We start from the raw sequence: 20,974 nt of genomic DNA on the forward strand, positions 1-20,974 counted from the left end.
GTTCAGAGTTAACGTTTCACCCCGTTGCATTACTGGGTAATTTAGTGTTTGTGAGTAGCAACCAGTGAGATGATTTAGCCTCCAACCATCTGAACCAGTGTAGTGATGCTAACGCTGCAGCAGTAAAATGGAAACGCTCCGTCATCATTTCATAATTCTCAATGATCTATCAGTTATGGGTCTGGGTCCAGATAGGACGGGGTCTGGGTCTGGATCTGGGCCAAGCTCCACCTCTTAGTGACCCTTGCTATAGAGCCTTTTACAGTCATTGTCATCATAAATGTGTGTGCACATGTTGGTGTTAAAATGGCGTTTTGTCTCCGCCGTGCAGACGAGTTAGAAGCTTTAAACTTTGAATTAAAACTGTCAGCAGCATCAAAATGTCTGGTTGGTTCATGTTCAGTTGTCAGAGTTGATATTCCAATCAGGCATCAACCTCTGGTTCAGAAAAGTGAAGTCAAGCCTGAAGGTCCTTAAAGCTGCATTCTCTCTGCTGGCCACTAGGGGGTGTTTTCATGAATAATATGTCTTCATTGCATCTGCATAGCTTTGAGTCTGCATGTGGGTCCTCCCTGCTGCTTCAGCCACCGTGACAAGAATATTAGTTCATTTCATATAAACTCAATAAACTCAACTGTATAGAAAGTGGTTCAAACTGGCTCCACCTTGACAGCAGAGACAGTCTGGTGTTGGAGTTCAGGCTCACATGTTCATGGAGTGACGTTCACAAACGTAGACTGACGTTTGCAACAGCATTTATAAACACCAGGTGGATTTATAAAACTATTAAAACATGGAACGGCAGGGAAAAGAGAAACAAGAGGTTTGGTTTTGACAAAAGTTTGGTTTTGTTCTTTTGCTGGCAAGTCGTTAGCAGCAGAAACAGTATTTCATCACCATGTTAACAGATTAGTAGCAAACGTGTCTTTTTAGGAATACGTGAATATAAATAACTGAATATTTGGTGCATGTAAACACATCATTGAAAGCTTCATAGGTAAACTTCTCAAAGTAGTTGAATCTGACCTGAGAGTTTCCAGTCGACAGTGTGGACTCTCCAGGCCAGCAGACAGCAGCTTCACTCCTGAATCCTGCAGGTCGTTGGTACTCAGGTCCAGGTCTCTTAGACTGGAGGACTGGGAGCTGAGAACTGAGGACAGACCTTCACAGCTTCTCTCTGAGAGCTTACAGCCACTGAGTCTGAAGAGGAATCAGAAATTAGTGATGAAACAATTACAAACAACTGTTCATCCCCTCAGGTTCTAACTGACATTATTATCCTAATGAAGTTAATGATGTTTAACATGTTTGTTCATCAGGTTATTGTTGCAGCTGGGTGGCGTATTAGGCTCCATGGTGAGGTTAACGTCACACTGTGCCATCTGTTTATTTCTGTCTGAGTCTTCTTTCAAGACTCTCACTGACTCCGTTTCACCAATCAAACGCAGCCAGGCAGTCACATGACGGCACACAAACTCTCCACGCCCGGTTATAGATAGAACTCTTTGAACGTGTTTTAATTCTAAATCCTTGTCATTCAGAGACAAATGTGCATAAATATGCAAGTGTATGTGCAATCATTTATGGAGGAGTCACAATATACCGCCCACTTTTTGAAATCCCCCGACTTTTACCGTCTAAAGTCAGTGAATCTGTCGATCCTATTTAAGTTTCACTTTCAGTTGTGAATCAGTTCCTTTCTGAATGTTTCTGATGTGAGATTCTGTTTGTAGCTGCTCATCACGCAGATTCTTGTGGGTCGAGTCATTCTTATGTCGACAAAACTCAGAGAAAAGTTACAATAAATGTCTTCAACATGACTATCCATCACTGTGTGTGTGTGTGTGTGTGTATGTGTGTGTGTGTGTGTGTGTGTGTGTGTGTGTGTGTGTGTGTGTGTGTGTGTAACTGTCTAAAACACAGCAGAAAGTAGGACTAGCTTGTGTTCATTTAACGTCATGTGACTCGTGAGTGGTGGCACGAGCCCTAGCAGTAGCGTACCTTCTGTTGGGGAGATGGGTCCGTGAACGCTGCGGCCATCAGACTTTCGTGTTGAAGTCGACACCCGGAAAACGGATAACGAGTCGTTTCCCGTTTTACGCTTCAAAATAAAAGAACGAAACACGGAAATGACTCGTATCCCGTTATTCGTTTTAAAATCGGAAAACGAGAAACGGAAAACGACTCGTTAACTGATATTAGATATTGTGTTCATGAATGGGATTCGGGGATGAAATAGTGCCATTTCTCATTCCAGATTTTGCCTTCACGTCTTTTTTAATGACCCGGAAGGCGCCGTGTTATGCAGCGTGAACACTTGATCTGCTCCGTAGACCGATTACAATGTCTTTATCTGAATATTCAGATTTTAGAACAGCCAGGAGGTCGAGCGGGAGGTCTTGTGGTGATCTAGCCCAGCATGAGTGACCACTCTGGTCTCCTGCGAGGCTTTTCAAAACGTGAGCGTCAGACGCTGTCGGAGCGTTTATGAACAGTGTTTTAGAGCTCCTCCTATAGGCTTTCAGGTAATCCGGACCATGCAGTCATACAGCCTCACACGAATGGGCCTTTTGTTCATTAATCACACATCTGGACACATCTGAACTGATAACATATACTTATTATACTAATAATGAATAGTTATTAAATGCTCACATACGAGGTCAACGATAATGACAGGACTATGACTGCTACAGAGATCACAGCAACTTAAAGCTGTCTGTCTGGGCAGAAATCTTTCAGTCCCTGCTCAGAGCACCACCGGCTCCTCTCGGAAAAGCCTCGCAGGAGACCAGAGTGGTCACTCAGTGCTGGGCTCGATCACCACAAGACCTCCCACTCGACCTCCTGGCTGTTATAAAACACATGACATAACACGTCATTAACTGGTAGAGCTGCTGACTTCTTGTCTAAACGTAAAGGAATCTTTCCTGTAAGAAATGAAGCAAAGTGGAGAGCAGGTGAGGGGTTAGTCCTCCTTCCACCAGCGGAGAATGAGACTCCTTCATTATGTTTTGGTCAACGAGGTCAGAGAACAACATGTGTCTGTCTCTCTCTTCCAAACAGTCGGTGCTTTATTCTTCTTTGTAAATATCACAATGAACCCTGAATTCTGATGTTTCACCACCTGCGTTCAGCTCACTGCCACTTTCACTGATGTGGCGTTTGTCCACGGTGCTGCAGGACTAATGGCATCCAGGGCCCACTTTTTCAGAAGGACTCCCGTTGGATTTAGGATTTCTGATTGGATTAAATATTGAAAATGGGTTTTTCAAAAGGAAAAACGGATTCTGAAATCAGATCACGTAATCCAATCTTGGTTTTGATCTGGATCAAACCTTCAGTCTGTGTTGTTCAGTTTAGTACAGTAATATAATGTAAACACAGCACACATTATTAGGCCACATTTGAATACAGTAAGGTAAAAAAAAATTATAATTCCACAAAATGAATATAACAAAAATAAATGCCGATATTTTTTGTGAATGTCATTTATCACAGTCAGAGATGAACCAATCAAAAGTAGTTCCTTATTGCAGAACAACAAATAGAAATGGGGTATTTTCTATTTGGTTGTTGTACTGGATATTTAGTCTTTTTATTTGATTGTTTCCTGATTTAAATCATATTGAAAATATTCACGACATGCTTTGTTTTTTATCAAATGAAACTATGAGACAATTTTACACTTCCGTTCAGGGGCGGTTTGTTTATTACACACTACCAACGGGGAAAAGGAGGGAACTTTTTTATAACCAATTCTATCACAGCAAGTCGTTATCAGTGAAGTTTGATTTGCCAAATATATCATATATCAATATATGTATATCTATATATGTATATGTATATCTATATCTATATATCTATATATATGTACAATGGAAAAGGTTGTTGGGGGACATGTCTGTAATACATTACAATAATACTTATAATATGTTTTAATCTCATTCTGTTGGTTAATAACATTAGCATTATGATGCCTTTTATAACTAGAAAATGCATTTCCTGCAGAAAATACGTGGAAATGCTTTAATGCTGAAGTAACACTGCAAAAAAAAGCTGAATATTTGAAGAGAATATTAAAAAAGCTGAATATTTGAAGAAAATATTAAAAAAAAGCTGAATATGTGCAAAAGTATGAAAAAGCTGAACATTTGAAGAGAATACTCAAAAAGCTAAATATTTGAAAAGTTTGAAAAAGCTGAATAGCTGAAGAGAATATTAAAAAAGCTGAATATTTGAAAAGTATGAAAAAGCTGAATAGCTGAAGAGAATATTAATAAAGCTGAATATGTGAAAAGTTTGAAAAAGCTGAATATTTGAAGAGAATATTAAAAAAGCTGAATATTTGAAAAGTATGAAAAAGCTGAATAGCTGAAGAGAATATTAATAAAGCTAAATATTTGAAAAGTTTGAAAAAGCTGAATAGCTGAAGAGAATATTAAAAAAGCTGAATATTTGAAAAGTATGAAAAAGCTGAATAGCTGAAGAGAATATTAATAAAGCTGAATATTTGAAAAGTTTGAAAAAGCTGAATAGCTGAAAAGAATATTTAAAAAGCTGAATATATGCAAAAGTATGAAAAAGCTTAATGTTTGAAAACAATATTAAAAAATCTGAATATGTGCAAATGTATGAAAAAGCTGAATAGCTGAAGAGAATATTCAAAAAGCTGAATATGTGAAAAGTTTGAAAAAGCTGAATATTTGAAACCCATTTTAAAAAAGCTGAATATATGCAAAAGTATAATTAAGCTGGATGCTCAACGGCACCTCGGCAGAGCCCAGGAGGTGAACTGGCACCTCTCCATTCTTGGTCCATACAGGGACTCGAACCGGCGACCCTACGGTTCCCAGTTGAGTTGTGTGGAGAGTGCCCTAATGATGTTATCACATGTGAGCAACAGTAAAACGTTCATCACAGTCAGGCTTGCTGGGGGCAGGCTTTGGTAGCTAAGCAACCAGGGCCAGATGGAGCCCACCAATAAGAGCAGAGCAATCAACCGCAGCTGGTCCTGTGACGTGTCTGTCCTGTCTGTCTGTCGGTCCTGTCTGTCTGTCTGTCAGGTGTGTGTGTGTGTGTCTGTCTGTCTGTCTGTCTTCTTTGAAAAACTACAACTCCCACTGACTGCTCCTGTCGGCCAATCAGAGCGCAGCTGCTGTCACTTCTGAGTGAGACAGATAGACAGACATTTTAAAGTTTAAATGGAGTTTCTAGGTGAAAGTATACCTGAGCAGACGATGTTTGACAAAAAAAACTACAACTCCCACTGACTGCTCCTGTCTGCTGCTCCTGTCCGCCAATCAGAGCACACCTGCTGTCACTTCTCAAGATCAAAGCCACAGAGTGCCGTCACCATAGCAACGGCCCTCTACGCGCGTGTGTAACTGTCACAACCACAGGTATCAATCAATCAATCAATCAATCAGTCAATCAATTAATCAATACATTATGTAATGTTGACTGTTATTTGTCATGCTTACCCTTCTTTTAATATTGCTTATCAAACTCCTCTGACAGGAAATCGCCTTCCCGTCTCCGTGGCAACAGTGCCACCCAACGACGGCGAGCAGAGCTCGGCTGATGACTATGATGACGTTGTGGCGGTCAGCACCGAGCATCACTTCTGAGCTGCAGAGACAGAAGCTGTGTCCTAATTATAATACATTATATTTTATATATATATATATTATATTTTATATTATGACGGAGGATACGCTTCATGATGTATTTCAGGCTGAGAGAATTTATTCTGCTGCATCTCCCGCTTCTTATCCACTCATAGACGGCTGGCGGCGACCTTTGGTTCTGAAAAGTGAAGCCAAGGCTGAAGTGCCTCAAACTTGCATTCACTCTGCTCTCTACATCGCATCTTTGTCATTCTGAATATTTTCAATATAGCTTTGTTTGTTTGTTTCAGTAGCGTTGCCTGATATCTCACCGTTCTCTAGAGATGAGACAACGTAAAGTTAACAGTCTCGTTAAAAGTGAAGCTAACGCTGAAGTGCCTTTGAACTTTCATTCTTTCTGCTGGCCAAACATCGATTCTGTCCAAGAAACGCCGACAGAAGCCGAGGACACGGAAACGTAGCGCCAAACGTTAATGCTGAATGTTAACGAGAAATGATTACGATGAACTTCTACGTCTTCGTTGCCCTTAAAAAAAGAGGTTTCAAAACCCAGTGAGACTGAATTATGAATACAATTTAAAAATAGAATAAAAGCTTGAATCCCTAATTATATGGATTTGTAATATCTTAGTTTTATGTAGATCAAAGACCTCAAGACTGTTAGGATCCAAACGATGGTGGGTTAATACGGAATTCTTTGTTCGTTAAGCTACTATTGTTAATAAAGTTTTACATGCCTACACACTCACTAAAAAGCAATTTTACATTTTATAGGATTTAAATAATAATATTTGAATACAATCTATTTGACTCTAAAGGGTTTGGATTATATGATAATAGGTTAATTGGTGACTCTAAATTGCCCGTAGGTGTGAATGTGAGCGTGAACGGTTGTTTGTCTCTACATGTTAGCCCTGTGATAGACTGGTGACCTGTCCAGGGTGAACCGACTCCAACAAAGCAAACAAGTTCAGAAATGATGCTCGGTGGTGATGTCATCGTACGGTTCCTCATCATCCTCGCCGGGTGGAGGCGTCGCCATGGAAACGCGCCGCTTCCTTCCTGCCCGAGTGAATTTTTTTTTTTTAACAATATATTTATTGTTTTCTTTTTATATACATACACATTAACATAGAACATACAGTCACAGGGACAGTGACAATATGAACAGACGCAGACGCAGACGCAGACGCTCTCTCAAGTGACTTTTAACTGATTTTTAGTATTTCCTAACCCAGGATCGCAGCAGATTTGAGCTGTTTTTAAACTTTTAATACTCACAGCTGCAGCCCCGTGAGTTTTAAGGTGATCAGTGGCTATTTCTACTACTTTTTACACTGTTTGGCCTATCCCCAGTCGAAACCCGGCAATACAATTAGCCTCAGCTAGCTCTGCCACGCTAAGCTACATGGCTACCTCCATGTCCCCGGAGCCAGACTGGCGACTAAAGACAGCACAGAAGAAGATTGCTGACCTGTTAGACGATGTCCGTCGGCTCTCTGCGGAACTTAAAACCAAAGAGGCCCTGCTGAACCAGTGTCTGGATGTCGCTCACCAACAGAGCCTTCAGATCTCCTCTCTCTCAGCGGCTCTTCAGGACACGTTGCCCTGTGATCCCTCCAGCCTGCGGCCGTCCTCCTGCTCCACCCCCCGCTCTCAGCGTCCATGGGTCGAGGTGGTTTCTCGTGGCCACAGGAGGACCTCACCCGTAGCTGTCTCACCCCCACTTCCACTCTCCAATCGCTTCGACGCTTTGTCGCAGCTTGCTGGGGACCAGGGAGTTGGTCGGGGCTCGGGCTCTGGTTCGAGTGCTGCTCCACTGGCCGCCGCGTCCCTATCACAGACCGGTGTGGTGTCTGCTGCTCACCTTGCTCCTCCACCACCACCTGGCGGGACCCAGAGCTGCTCTACTGGACCGACATCTCCCCCACCTCCTCCCGGTGGCGCACAGAGCTACTCCACCGGCCCGACGTCTTCTCCAGCTCAACCCGGCAACGCACAGAGCTGCTCCACTGGACTGACGTCTTCTCCAGCTATACCTGGTGGTGCACAGAGCTGCTCCACTGGCCTGACGTCTCCTCCACCACCCCCCGGTGGCATCCAGGGAAGCACCTCTGGAGCCCAGTGCCAGCAGTCATCCCAGACCGCGACTTCTGCCTCACGGCAGAGGCTGCTGAAGGAGGCAGTACGGAGGCGCTCTGGGTATTTCCACAGCGGCCGGCCTCGGGATCATTTTCCCGGTGCAAATGCTCCTGGCTCTCCCGGGGTCTCGCCGCTCCTTTTCCCGCCCCCGACTGTGATCATCGGAGACTCCTACACCCGAGGCGTTCGCTTCGAAAACTCCTCCACTCACTGCTTCCCTGGCGCTACTGTCCCGGTACTCCTGGACATACTCCCCGGTCTGCTTCACTCGATCCCACCTTCCTCCTTGCCTGCCCGGTTAGTGATCCATGTAGGATCAAACGACATGGCCTACCAGCAGTCAGAACTCACAAAAGAGTTTTTTAACAGCCTTTTTAGTCTTTTAAAATCCAGGGAGAAGTCTGTTTTTATCAGTGGCCCCCTCCCGGCTCGATCCCACGGTCCTGAGCGTTTTAGCAGAACCCTTGCTCTCAACACCTGGCTCCAGTCTGCATGTCGAGCCCACAACCTCGGTTTTATTGACAATTTTAACTTGTTTTGGAAGCGCCCGACTCTTTTTATGCGTGATGGAGTCCACCCTAACTCCTTTGGCAAACAGCTGTTGGCGGCTAACATTCACCATGCTATCCTTACATCTCCACGTGAATGACTGTTTACATGCCACACCCCCTCCTCACCACCTGCTGCTTCTTCTACGGTCTCATCCCACCCCATTCCCTCCCGTAATACCTCCCCCTACTGGCACCAGCGGCCTACTCCACGTCATCTGCAATCCCGTATTCCAGTTATAATAAGTAATAGGCCCTCTCACATTCACCGTACCCCTCCATTCAACGCGTCAAATGGCGCCAGCCCAAATAGAAGGTGCTTGCTGTCAGTCCCAAAACAACCAGCTGTCAGATCAGCTGATTTGTCACTGCCGTTGCGGGTTGCATTGTTAAACGCTCGTTCAATTTCCAATAAATCCCTAACCCTGAACGAATTGTTTATGAACAAGAACATGGACATCTTGTTCCTGGTTGAGACTTGGCAGAGGGAAAATGAGTTTTTCCACTTAAAGGAGCTCTGTCCTCCAGGCTGCTCGTCTATTGGGACTCCCCGCATGGAGCGACGTGGTGGAGGCCTGGCTGTTGTGTACCAGGACAGCCACCAGTGCCGACTGATAAATTCCGAGCCTTTCTCCTCTTTTGAGTCTCAGTCAATAGAAGTTGGGTCTTCTAGCCCCTTTCATTGTGTTTTAATTTATCGCCCCCCCGGCCCTGTGGGAGCCTTCCTCACTGATTTTACAGAATTTTTATCCTCCATTATTAAGCTAGAGAGAGTTTTAATCATTGGTGATTTTAATATCCACATCGATGATGTCTCAAGTAACTCAGCTGCTGACTTTTTATCCATCACTGACTGTTTTAACCTCACCCAGCATGTTTCTGGACCCACGCACACCAAGGGTCACACATTAGACCTTGTCTTTTCATTAGGCCTAGATGTTGGAAATGTACTTGTGGAGGACTTCCAAGTCAGTGACCATAGCTGTGTGCTTTTTAATGTCAACGTTCCCGTAATCCCTCCCCCTCTGAAAATAAAATCTCAAAGGCGGATTTTAAACCAGGATGCTGCAGACGGTTTCTCCTCTATGTTTGAGCCACAACTACTGATGGGAATTGATCACCCAGATGTTTTCATCCAGTCTTTTAATAGTCATTGTGCGTCCATCTTAGATAAAGTCTCTGTGGTGAAAACAAGCTGTGCACTTGCAAATGTAGCTCACCCCTGGATAAATGACTCTGTCCGCTCTCTTAGGAGAAACTGTCGCAAAGTGGAACGACTGTGGAAGTCAACTAAACTGGAGGTTCATAGACTCCACCTAAGGGAGCTCAGAGGCTCTCTAAATGAAATGTTGAGGAAAGCCAGGTCACAGTATTTCGCTCAAATCATATCCTCAAATAAGAAAAACCCTAAGGTCTTATTTGAGACTATCAGCTCCCTTGTCTCACCCTCTGTCCCGCAAATTCCTGTGTATTCAAATTCTGACAGCAATGATTTTCTTAAATACTTTTTGGTCAAAATCAGTGACATTAGAGACAATATCCCACCACTGTCTTCAACTGACTCTGTTGCACTGTCTAATTCTACTGGTCAATTGTCCTGCACCTGGTCCTCTTTTGGTCAGGTGACGCTCCAGGACATCACTACGCTGTTGCAAAAAATGAAACCCTCCTCGTCTCCTTCTGATGTTATCCCCACTAAGCTGCTTAAAACTGTTCTCAACTCGATTGGTCCTTGTGTTGTGAACCTGATTAATCTTTCACTTTCAACTGGTGTGGTTCCTAGGTACTTCAAACATGCTGTCGTTGAACCTGTTCTTAAAAAACCATCCCTGGATCCATCACTACCTAAAAACTACAGGCCAATCTCTAAGCTTCCTTTTTTGTCCAAGCTTTTGGAGAAAATAGTGGCAGAGGAACTAACAGTGTTCTTAGAGACAAATAATGTCCTGGATAAATTCCAGTCGGGTTTCCGTAGAAATCACTCTACCGAAACTGCCTTGACTCGAGTTTCTAGTGATATTATGATGGCAGCCGACTCTGGCAAAGACTCAGTCCTCGTTCTACTAGACCTCTCCTCAGCCTTTGATACTGTTGATTACGAAATTATGGCAAACAGACTCAAAGACCTAGGGTTCTCTGGTCTCGTCTTAAAATGGTTTGAATCGTATCTCTCTGAAAGAAGTTTTAATGTATGTGCAAACCAGATCTTCTCAGAAACAGCCTCCCTGCCCTGTGGGGTTCCACAAGGCTCGGTGCTGGGGCCAATTCTATTCCTTTTATACATTCTTCCCCTGGGTCAGATAATTAGCCAGTTCCAACATGTTTCTTATCATCTATTTGCTGATGACATCCAACTGTATTGTTCTTTTAATGAGTCTGAGTCTTTTAAACTGTCTTCACTAACCAGCTGTTTGTCCACCATCAAACAATGGTTAAATTCAAATTACTTGCAATTAAATTCAGAAAAGACAGAGACCCTGATTATTGCACCCGAAAATCGCATCCCCTTTATCAAATCTCACTTGGGTATAGTAGGCTCCTCCGTCCAGACGAGTCTCCGGAACCTCGGGGTCATCTTTGACTCAGCCATGTCTCTTGAGCACCACACCAGCAAGCTGATTAGAAACTGCTTCTTCCAACTGAGGAACATCTCTAAGATAAGATCCATGGTGTCCAAAGCAGAACTTGAGATGATCATCCATGCCTTTATCTCCTCACGTCTAGATTACTGCAACAGCCTTTTCACATGTCTTAAACAAAAAGCACTTCATGGCCTCCAGGCTGTTCAGAACTCTGCAGCTAGACTTTTAACCCACACGAGAAAAAGTGCGCACATCACGCCGATTTTAGCAGAACTCCATTGGCTCCCAATCCATTTTAGAATTAATTTTAAAATCTTAGTTCTTACTTTCAGGGCTTTACATGGTCAAGCCCCCTCCTACATTTTAGAGCTGCTAAAATCTTATACCCCCTCACGCTCCCTCAGATCCTCTGGTAAATGCCTGCTTACCATCCCGCTCACTCATTTTAAATCCAGAGGGGACAGAGCCTTCCAAGCTGTTGCCCCCAGACTTTGGAACGCCCTACCACTGTCCCTACGCACTTTAAACTCCATCGAATCTTTTAAAAAGGATCTGAAATCCCTGCTGTTTCGACTGGCTTTTACGTAGGGGTGGGTTTTCTGGGTTTTGTCGTAACTTTGTTTTATATTGCCATGCTATTATGTTTCTATGCTCCTTTGTATTTTAATTGTCTATTCTTATTTTACTCTTTGACTCTGTTGTGAAGCACTTTGTGAACCCCTTCTATGAAAAGTGCTATACAAATAAATTTTGCTTGCTTGCTTGCTTGCTCCCCCCACCCTCAACAGTACAAACATTCAAAGAATGGAAAACAGAAGTACGTACAAACAAACATAACAGATAAATAAATAATAATAATGATAATAATAATAATATATACATACATACACATACACACATAATATGGAAAAATAAATAAAACACGAAATCAAAAGTGGTCCTGTTTATTCATACCGCAAGTGCAAATTTAATCGTTAATTCCTGTCTGATCACTCTCCAGAAACTGCATAAAAGCATCCCATATCTCTCTAAACCTGTTTAGTTTCCCTTTGGCCACATATGTTAATTTCTCCAGTGTCAAGCATGACGCCATTTCCCGTAACCACATTCCATATGTAGGGCTGTCCAAACTTTTCCACCTCAGTGCAATAGCTCTCCTAGCCTGAAGCAAGGATAGATCAATAATGGGAGCATTTTTGCGACCCGGTGCAAAATTATCAGGATAAATACCTAATATACAGAGCTTTGGCGCAAGTGGGACCACCATGTTAGTCATACGTGATATCATGCAAGTTACATCTTTCCAAAATGACTGAATTTTTGGGCATTCCCACATGCAGTGCAGCAGAGTGCCAACACTATCATTACACTTAGTACAGCTGTCGGGAATGTTGGGGTTGTAATGATGTAGTTTTACAGGTGTCACATAAGTTCTGAATAGCCACTTGTATTGTATGAGTTTTAGTGCTGTATTTATAGTCTTTGTTTGTGCCTTTAAACAAGCATTTTCCCATTCATTTTCTGTAATGTTTATTCCTAAGTCGCCTCTCCATGCATTAAGTCTACAGTAAGAATTGTCCTTTAATTTGGATCGTAACATACCATACAGTGTTGACAGTTGGCCTCGACCATCCTTATTACTTACAATACACTTCTCTATAGCTGACATGGAGGGTATATCCAGGGAGTGGACCTGTGATTTTATGAAACTCCTTAATTGTAAGTATTTAAAGAAATGATTCCTAGGTATGTCATATTTACAGACCAATTGATCAAAAGTCATTAGGTTCCCATCTATGTATAGGTCAATTATTTTACATAAACCTTTGTTAGCCCATTGTTTAAATCCACCATCTGCTCTACCAGGTACAAAGTTATCATTACCCCATATTGGGGCAAATTGAGAGAGTTTAGGTGCATCTCCAGTATAAGCGTGTGCCTCATGCCAAACAGAGAAGGTGTTTTTTACAAAGGGGTTTTTTGTCTGTTTCTTGAGTTTTTTAACATGAGTAGAATACAAGTATGTCTGAAGAGGTAGACCAGATGTTGTTGTGCGTTCAATAGTTAGCCATGCAGGAGGTTCAGAAGCCGAGAAATAAAACATTGCTGTACGTAATTGTGCTGCCCAGTAGTACCATTGTAGATTAGGGACTTGAAGTCCACCACCATCATAGGGAAGATACAACAGGGAGAGCCGTAATCTTGGACGTCTGTTGCTCCATATAAAATTTGAGAACAGCTTTCTGAGTTTACAAAAAAAGGATTGTGGAAGTGGGAGAGGAATAGATTGAAATAGGTGGAGAAATTTGGGCAAAATTGACATTTTAAGAACATTAATGCGGCCTAACATGGAGATGGGCATGGGCATCCATCTATTCAGAGATTCAGTAATGGACTGTACTAAAGGATCATAATTAGAGGCAACAATATTTTCAATTTCTGGAACAATATTGACCCCCAAGTATGTAAAACCCCTTTGAGAAGCTGAGAAGGGCGAGATAATCTGTGGGTTTTTTCTCTCATTCTTATTCAAAAATAAAATATTGGATTTTGATTGATTAACTCTATAGCCTGAGAATTTTCCGAAAGCTTCTATAACTTCAACTAGTACTGGTACAGATGATGCCAGGCTGGTCAAATAAATAATAACATCGTCTGCAAAAAGTGAAATTTTATGCTCCGTTTCTTTTATTTTCACCCCTAGGATTCTTGGATGTTGCCGGATAGCCAGAGCTAGTGGCTCAATAGCAAACAAAAATAGAAAAGGGGACAGGGGGCAGCCTTGTCGCGTGCCTCTGTGTAATCTAAATGGTTGGGATATCTGGTTGTTTGTCAATATCTCGGCTGTTGGATTTGTATATAGGAGCTTCAGCCATTTAAGATAACCATCCCCCAATCCAAATCTTGCCAGGACCTCCATCAGGTATTTCCATTCAATCCTGTCGAAGGCCTTTTCAGCATCAAGCGACAGGATTGCATTATCTTTAGCATCATACCTTTCATATAATATATTTAATACTCTGCGTATATTATGAAATGCTTGGCGTCCTAGAACAAAACCGTTCTGGTCATTGGGAATCAGGGATGGAACATACTTCTCTAACCTCCTTGCTAAGGCCTTACAGAGTATTTTTGTGTCGCAACACATTAGGGATAGAGGACGATAAGATCCCCTTTCTGTGGGTGGTTTGCCAGGCTTTGGGACCAAGGTAATTAGTGCAGTTCGTAGGGTTGGAGGTAGGATTCCTGACTCATATGCTTCCTCAAACATTTCTAGCAAAGGGGGGAGCAGTTTATCTGGGAACAATTTATAGATTTCTATTGGGATCCCATCCGGACCTGGGGTCTTTCCACTTTTCATGTTGCGGACGGCTTCTGACATTTCATCGACCGTTAAACGTTTGTCCAGTTTGGTCTTGTCATGATCTGTCATAGTTGGAATGTCTAGTTTGTCCAGGAATTTAGACTGTAACTGTGTGTCGTCTGGGTATTCTGATCGATAAAGGGATTCATAAAATGTTCTAAAGGAGGAGTTAATTTCAACTGGATCCACTGTATGCTCTCCATTTTCTAGCTGAATTGAATTTATAGCTCTATGTGATTGCATTTTTTTAATTCTCCATGCAAGTAGCTTACCAGCCTTATCTCCTTGGTCATAATAAGACTGTTTCAGCCAAAGGAGATTTGCTGCAATTTTATTAGTAGACAGTTCTTTATACCTAGTTCTCAACAAAAGGAGCTCCTTATGTTTCTCTGGACTATCATTTTGGTATAGGTCTAGCTCCAGAGCTTTAATCTGAGTTTCAAGGCTGGTTAGCTCTCTATAGTGGGACTTTGACTTATAACTTGTATAGCTTATCATCACACCCCTAATATACGCTTTAAATGCCTCCCACCGCGTGGCCGCACTGGTCTGATCTGTGTTCACACAAAAGTAGTTATCTATATTATCACCAAGAAATTTGACAAATTTGGGATCCTGAAGCCATTTTGTTTGGAGGCGCCATCTGGGAGGGCACCTGGCAAGTCCTGGTATATTAAGAGTAAGTGATATGGGAGCATGATCAGATAATACTATACTGTCGTAAGCACATTCATTCACATGAGATAGTAGACTCATGGAAATCAGAAAGTAATCAATACGTGATGAAGTATTATAAGTACTGGAGTAGCATGAAAACTCCTTTTTGTTAGGATGGAGTTTCCTCCAGACCTCAATTAGGTTAAGATCATTTATAGACTGAAGCAAACCCTTTCTGGCTTGCGAATGAGAAGCATCAACACTTGTGGAGCGGTCTTTCAGCGGGTCCAGCACACAGTTACAGTCACCACCAATTATATATTGTCCGGGATTAGAGGATATAGTGAAAAATAAATTCCTAAAAAATGTGGGATTATCCATATTGGGTCCATAGACATTTACTAGGGTAATCTGGGATGTCAATATTGTTCCTTGTACAATAATGTATCTGCCTGCCGGGTCAACTACTTCATGGCTGAGCCTAAAGGGGACTGATTTATGAATTAAAGTAATAACCCCTCTGGCTTGGGAGTTAAATGGGGCTGCGAAGACTTGTCCTGGCCATCTTTTTATAACTTTAGCCATATCAGTCAAATGTGATTCCTGCAGGAAAACAATTTGAGATTTAAGTAATCTAATTCTGCCTAATACCTGTTTTAATTTAACCAGTTTGTTCAGTCCTCTGACATTCCAGGATGTGATCTTAATCTCTGATTCACCTACCATTAAGTTTTGTCAAACAGGAAAACAGTATATGAGGAAAAGAAAAGAAAAAAGAACAAAACAGTGACCACATAAATACAATAAGGGGAAAAAACAAACAAACAAAAACAAACAAACCTGAGAACCCCTATGCATTTCCCCAACTGAAATACATAATAGTGACCCCTTAGGTAACTACAGACTTCGGTTACTTTAAACACCTGGTCCTCATAGTGAGGAGCAGTGTGGCGCGAGAACTTTATGAGCCCCATTCCCCCAAGGGCTCCAGCCAACTATTAAATAATCTGACCATTTGAACATTTCTGAGAACATGTAATGGGCCTTGCCTCTTGATATGTCAACATAAGACTGTTATCAAATAAGGAGATGAGAAATGACAGAGCAAAATAGCTTCGCTAGAGAGAGAGAGAAAAAATAAAAAATAAAAACTTCAGATTAAACCAAGCTGAGATTCATCATCATTATTATAAAGCAGATTAATTTGCATATTTAGGCGTCAGGTCATTTTTACGCAGCCGTTCAGAAACGAATAATTTCCAGTATTGCACCGCATAATTGGACTGGCAGTTAACATTACAAGGTACGGCATTAATAGCTTGTTACAGCCTGTCAGTCTCTATGGAGTTATTCAGCCTGTCAATCATCCTGACATTACTCTGTCATGTTTACCTCTGGCCACCTGGAAGCAGCAAGTGTCGGAGTAGTCACGGTACAGCATATTCTGTTCAGTCCATGGATGTATATTATCAGTCTACTCATCATCCGGCGCTGACGTGGAGGCGGTATCTCTCTTTATGCTTTGGACAAACTTTTCTGCGTCGGGGGCCGACGTGAATGAATGTCGCTGACCGTTGTGTGTGACTACCAGGATGGCCAGGTAGAACATGCCGTAGCGCAAACCCATGGATTGTAGCTGTCTTTTCACTGCGTCGAAGAGCCGCTGCTGCCGGTGAGTTTCCGCTGAATAGTCTGGGTAGAATCGGACGGTGTAGTTTTCAAACTTCACGTCTCCCAGTCTTCGGGCTGCTCGCATAACTTTTTCTTTTTCTCTGTAGTTGAGGAATCTCATGATTACCGCTCTTGGTCTTGAATCCTGGCCAGCGATAAGTCTTCCTATCCTGTGCGCTCTCTCGATGACGGGAGGGGTGGGAAAGATGTCTGTGCCAAGAGCTTTTGGTAGCCATACTTCTAAAAAAGCACACATATCTTGACCCTCAGCTTTTTCGGGGATGCCAATGATTCTTAGATTGTTGCGACGTCCTCTATTTTCCTGCTCTTCCACTCTGCTTTCCAGCGTGACACATCTCTCTTTCAGCTTTTTCATAGTGCTGTGCATAGCGTGCAGATCGTCCTCAGCCTTCCCAATTCTGCCTTCCCGTTTCTGTTATCCTGTTAGCTTGGGTTTGTAATTCGTTCTTTAGTCCACCTATCCCGGCGAGCACATCTTCAAATTTCTCTGTGAAGTCCTTTTTCATCGAGCGTATGGCGCTGAGAACCTCAGTGCCAAGCTCAGCTGTCGGAGTGTCCGTCTTCTCCATGCTAGGAGCGGACGGGCTAGCAGTAGCTTTTGAAGTAGCTTGCGGAGTAGCTGGCGATTTCAATGTTGTTGAATCTTGCCCAGCAGTTCTTCTAGATTTCCTAATCATTAGACTGGTCGATGGTGTTCTATCGTTTCAAATTATATGAGGTTTGAACTGTTTGTGGTCTGTGAATAATTGGTTCAATAAGTTAGCTTCGGAGCCCCACCAGGACGCGCCTCACCAGCACCACGCCATAACCGGAAGTCTGCCCGAGTGAATTTGATCAAAATGAAGCACGTTGTGATGTCAGACATTTACCGATTGATTTATTCAAATAACTACTATGGTTGCTATGACTACTAAAAGATTGGCCTGCTGATGATGTTGATTCATTCTACTCCCATTATTTCTTATTTCTCCGCTGCAGACTCATCAGAAGGTCGGTGTTACCTGCGGGCCTGTGGCGATACATTCTCACCAAGAGGACGGTGGAGATGCAGTACGGGCAGAAGACCACCAGGTGGCACATCACTCTCACCACAGACATGGAGGAGTCGGCCACGCTCCGAAGTTCTAGAAAAATGAAAAAACACACATATATATATATATATATATATATATATATATACTGTATATATACTGTATATATATATATATATATATATATATAGAGCCAGAGGAGTCGCCCCCTGATGGCTAGCAGAGAGAATGCAAGCTTAAGGCACTTTGGTGTTTGGCTTCACTTCGCAGAACCAGAGGTTTACGCCAAGTTCGGCTCCTAACCTCTGCTTTTTGGTGCTTTTTTTGGTACGATAAGGAAGGTAACTTTTTCATTCATTACGTTGAGAGGAATTTGATTTGATGGTTGTAAAGATTAGCTCTCGACCTTCTCCAGCTCCGATCGATGGATGTCATGATATTATTGCTTGAAAGTGGTTTAAACAGTCGCCGAACGCTCCGATATTCATGAAGGAATTACAAACGTATCTGCTGACTCAGCACTTCCTCACCTGTGACAAACAGCCAGCTGGGTGGAGATTCGCCGCCGCCACCGACGGTACACGTGTAGAGGCCTTCGTCAGACTTGGAAACCTGGTGGATGGTCATGTGACCTGTAGGCTCAGCACTGACCAAGGAGCCATCTTTATAGAAATCAGCTGGGAGGCTGGAGGACCTCTTAGTCTTACAGGCCAGCTTGACCTCATGACCCTCCATCACAGGGAGGACTGGAGTCTGCAGGATCACCGGCGTACCTGGAGACACGTGGAAGTGTGTATGAAGGAGAAATATAATGCAATTAAAAAAAGAATTCCAAAACATCTATCTTTGAAGAGTCCAGAAAAGAGGAAGGATCATGTAAATCTCTAGTTGCTCCTACTGTGCACTGTGATGTTGATGGAGTTGCTCCGCTGCCTCGCCGGAGACTCACACCAGTAGATGGCGTTGTCTGTCTGCTTGGCCGACCCGAGTTGGCAGCCAGCGGAGGTCGGCGTCCCCCATCCCGGCCCACAGGCGGACATCTTGGTCCTGGCCGTGAGGTCGCGGGTGGGGGTCGTTGACCGGATGACCTTCCACCCGCGAAAGCTGGCGTTGCCGCTGCAACTCAGAGACATGTTCTGATACTGGAACAGCTGAGACGATGAGTGAGACCGGCTCATTATCGGCTGGTGGGGGGGGGGGGGACACGACCAGGTCGACATCAGTCAAGAGGACAATGTCAAAGTCATAGAAATAGAAACTGGCTAACTGATATCTGGCTAGTTAGTGAGCTAGCTAGCTAGCTCGTCCCTCTCCAGAACGGAGGGGAGTGTGTCAGCTCATTTTCTGCCACTGTAGCACTTAGGCATGGTGGAATTACCAAGCTAATGAGCCGGCTGTGCGCTAGTTAGCTTATCCTTTCCCCGTTGATTGATGACTGGCTAATTAGCTAGCTAACAACATTAGCTAGCTGGCTAGCCAATTCCTCTGCTTTAATTTTGCACTTGTAACAGAAAATAAGCTGAACAAGGTGTGATAAGAGTGCGGACTCTACGCTTCCTAACGTTACTGCTGAACCCCAGTGAGTCGCCATGGCAACCATTGTAGAGTGGCTCAAGACCCACCTTTTTAATCAGGCTTTTAACTGACATGTTTTCTCATTTCTTTTATGCTTCTTACATTTTTTATTATTATTCATTTTTTATACATTATTATTTATTTCTGCTTATCCTGTCTTGTTTTATTGTTTTATTTTTATTTCTTCTATTTGTTTTATTTATTGGGTCTATTTTACAAATTTTATACATTTTACTGTTTTTATTCCCTCAGTTTGTAGCTTCTACCTTTGATCTTATTTTACTGTTTTAGCCCCTCGGTTTTCCTCCTGGGGGTCTACCACATCGGGAGTTGTTTCTGGTCCACCGCTGGGGGTGCTGTCCTGTGGACGGCCATGGCCCGGGTGGTTGGAGAGATCTACACCGTGGTGTGGAGCCTCCTGTCTGCCTGGGCTGGGGTGGTCCCTGTGACGGCACCCCCTGCAGTCATGGACCATGTTTCCTCTCGGTGTGCGCGGCCCCCCAAAGGTAGCTTCTTCCTCACCTCAGGTCTCGGTGCCCAGCCATGTCTCCTCAGCAATAGCTAGTGTATGTGTGTGGTTGTGTGGGTGTGAATGTCTGTGAGTATGACTACGTATGTGTGTGAGTGTGTATGTCTTGGTGTATCTCTGTGTGTATATTTGTGGGGGGGGGAACGTCTGGGTTTTTATGGTGTTTCCTTGTTCCTCATTTTTGTTTTTCTTTTCTTTTCTGTAAGACACTTTGTGCCACTTTAAGTATGAACAGTGCCATACAAATAAAGTTGATTGATTGATTGATAGAGGAATGGTCTATGGGTCAAAGTTCATAAAGTAGCCGTCAGCCTGATGATACTGGAGGGCTCCGGTTGGTTCCGCTTGGCACGTCGGTCCGCCGACACCCGGCACTCGTACGTCCCGGTGTCGTTGGCGGTGGCATTCCGCAGCACCACAGAGACGTTCCCGCCCCTAATCCAAGGATCTCCGAGCGCCACTCGACCACGAAACGACTACAGCTGGTAGCTGGGGATGGCGTGCTCATTTCGGTAGAAGAAGACGTAATAGCCCGTCTTCTGGTCGGCTCGGCTCCACTGCAGCGCCTCCACGGCGGCCCCTCTTGTACCGTAACACTGAAGGGTGGCGTTGTCGCCGGGCCTCACCGTCACGTTCTTCACGTCTGACAAACAGCAGGTGGAAATGCATTTCAGCAGTTCTTTTGTCATTCAACACAGAACAAAAACACCACGACAGAAAACAAGTCAATAAATAAAATAAAAATGTGGTGGGACATGACTCATTAACCCCCTCCAAACATGGCACAGGAGACAATAAACAAAGTAGTAAGGACGTGTCACCCGTTGAGGGATCCCAGTCCAGATTCAGACTAATTCAACTCAATTCAATTTTATTTATAGTGTCAAATCACAACAGAAGTCATCTCAGGACACTTAACACATTGAGAAGGACTAGAATACGCTCAAAATTTCAAGAGTCAACACAATTTCAAAGTCCTAACATCACCCAGGGGCAAGCGTTACAGCGACAGTGGAGAGAAAAAACTGCCTTAATAGGCTTTTAGGCAGAAATCTGGTGCAGCCCAGGCCCTTGGGTTCCAACTGCATTTGGTGTTGGTAGTATGGTAGTAGTAGCATTAACAGTAGTGGTGGTATTAACAGAAGCAATAGTATCAACAGTAGTAGTCCATGGCAGCAGGCACAGCCACGCCGAGATGGATCCATCCCAACCACGTCGCCGTAG

The 20,974-nt window shown here is 43.4% G+C and overlaps 5 protein-coding genes across 13 annotated transcripts in view; 2 read left to right on the forward strand and 3 right to left on the reverse strand.

Annotated features, from left to right (window-relative positions):
* LOC311008608 (uncharacterized protein) overlaps nt 1-20,974 on the reverse strand; it is a 248,212-nt gene that overhangs the window by 194,464 nt on the left and 32,774 nt on the right. The gene's annotated exons all lie outside the window — the stretch shown is intronic.
* LOC311008662 (programmed cell death 1 ligand 1-like) overlaps nt 1-20,974 on the forward strand; it is a 106,783-nt gene that overhangs the window by 38,721 nt on the left and 47,088 nt on the right. The gene's annotated exons all lie outside the window — the stretch shown is intronic.
* LOC311008641 (endophilin-A1-like) overlaps nt 1-20,974 on the forward strand; it is a 106,901-nt gene that overhangs the window by 26,553 nt on the left and 59,374 nt on the right. The gene's annotated exons all lie outside the window — the stretch shown is intronic.
* The window catches only part of LOC311008645 (stonustoxin subunit alpha-like), a 42,154-nt gene that overhangs the window by 5,432 nt on the left and 15,748 nt on the right, over nt 1-20,974 (reverse strand). The window contains exon 2 of one of the 2 annotated variants that reach the window (XM_084002425.1): nt 1,027-1,200. The exons of the other annotated variant lie outside the window; for it this stretch is intronic. Coding sequence (XP_083858551.1) covers nt 1,027-1,200 — 174 coding nt within the window. The remainder of the gene's footprint in view (nt 1-1,026; nt 1,201-20,974) is intronic. 2 annotated transcript variants of the gene reach the window in all.
* On the reverse strand, nt 6,601-18,824 carry LOC311009036 (uncharacterized protein; the record flags this gene model as incomplete). The annotated part of the gene is made up of 4 exons (XM_084003012.1): nt 6,601-6,692; nt 17,617-17,739; nt 18,177-18,419; nt 18,545-18,824. The coding sequence occupies 4 exons, from the start codon at nt 18,822-18,824 to the stop codon at nt 6,601-6,603; spliced, it is 738 nt and encodes a 245-aa protein (XP_083859138.1).

The sequence above is a fragment of the Eutrigla gurnardus genome, assembly GCF_963514095.1.
Source record: "Eutrigla gurnardus genome assembly, chromosome: 23".
Classification (NCBI taxonomy): Eukaryota; Metazoa; Chordata; class Actinopteri; order Perciformes; family Triglidae; genus Eutrigla; species Eutrigla gurnardus.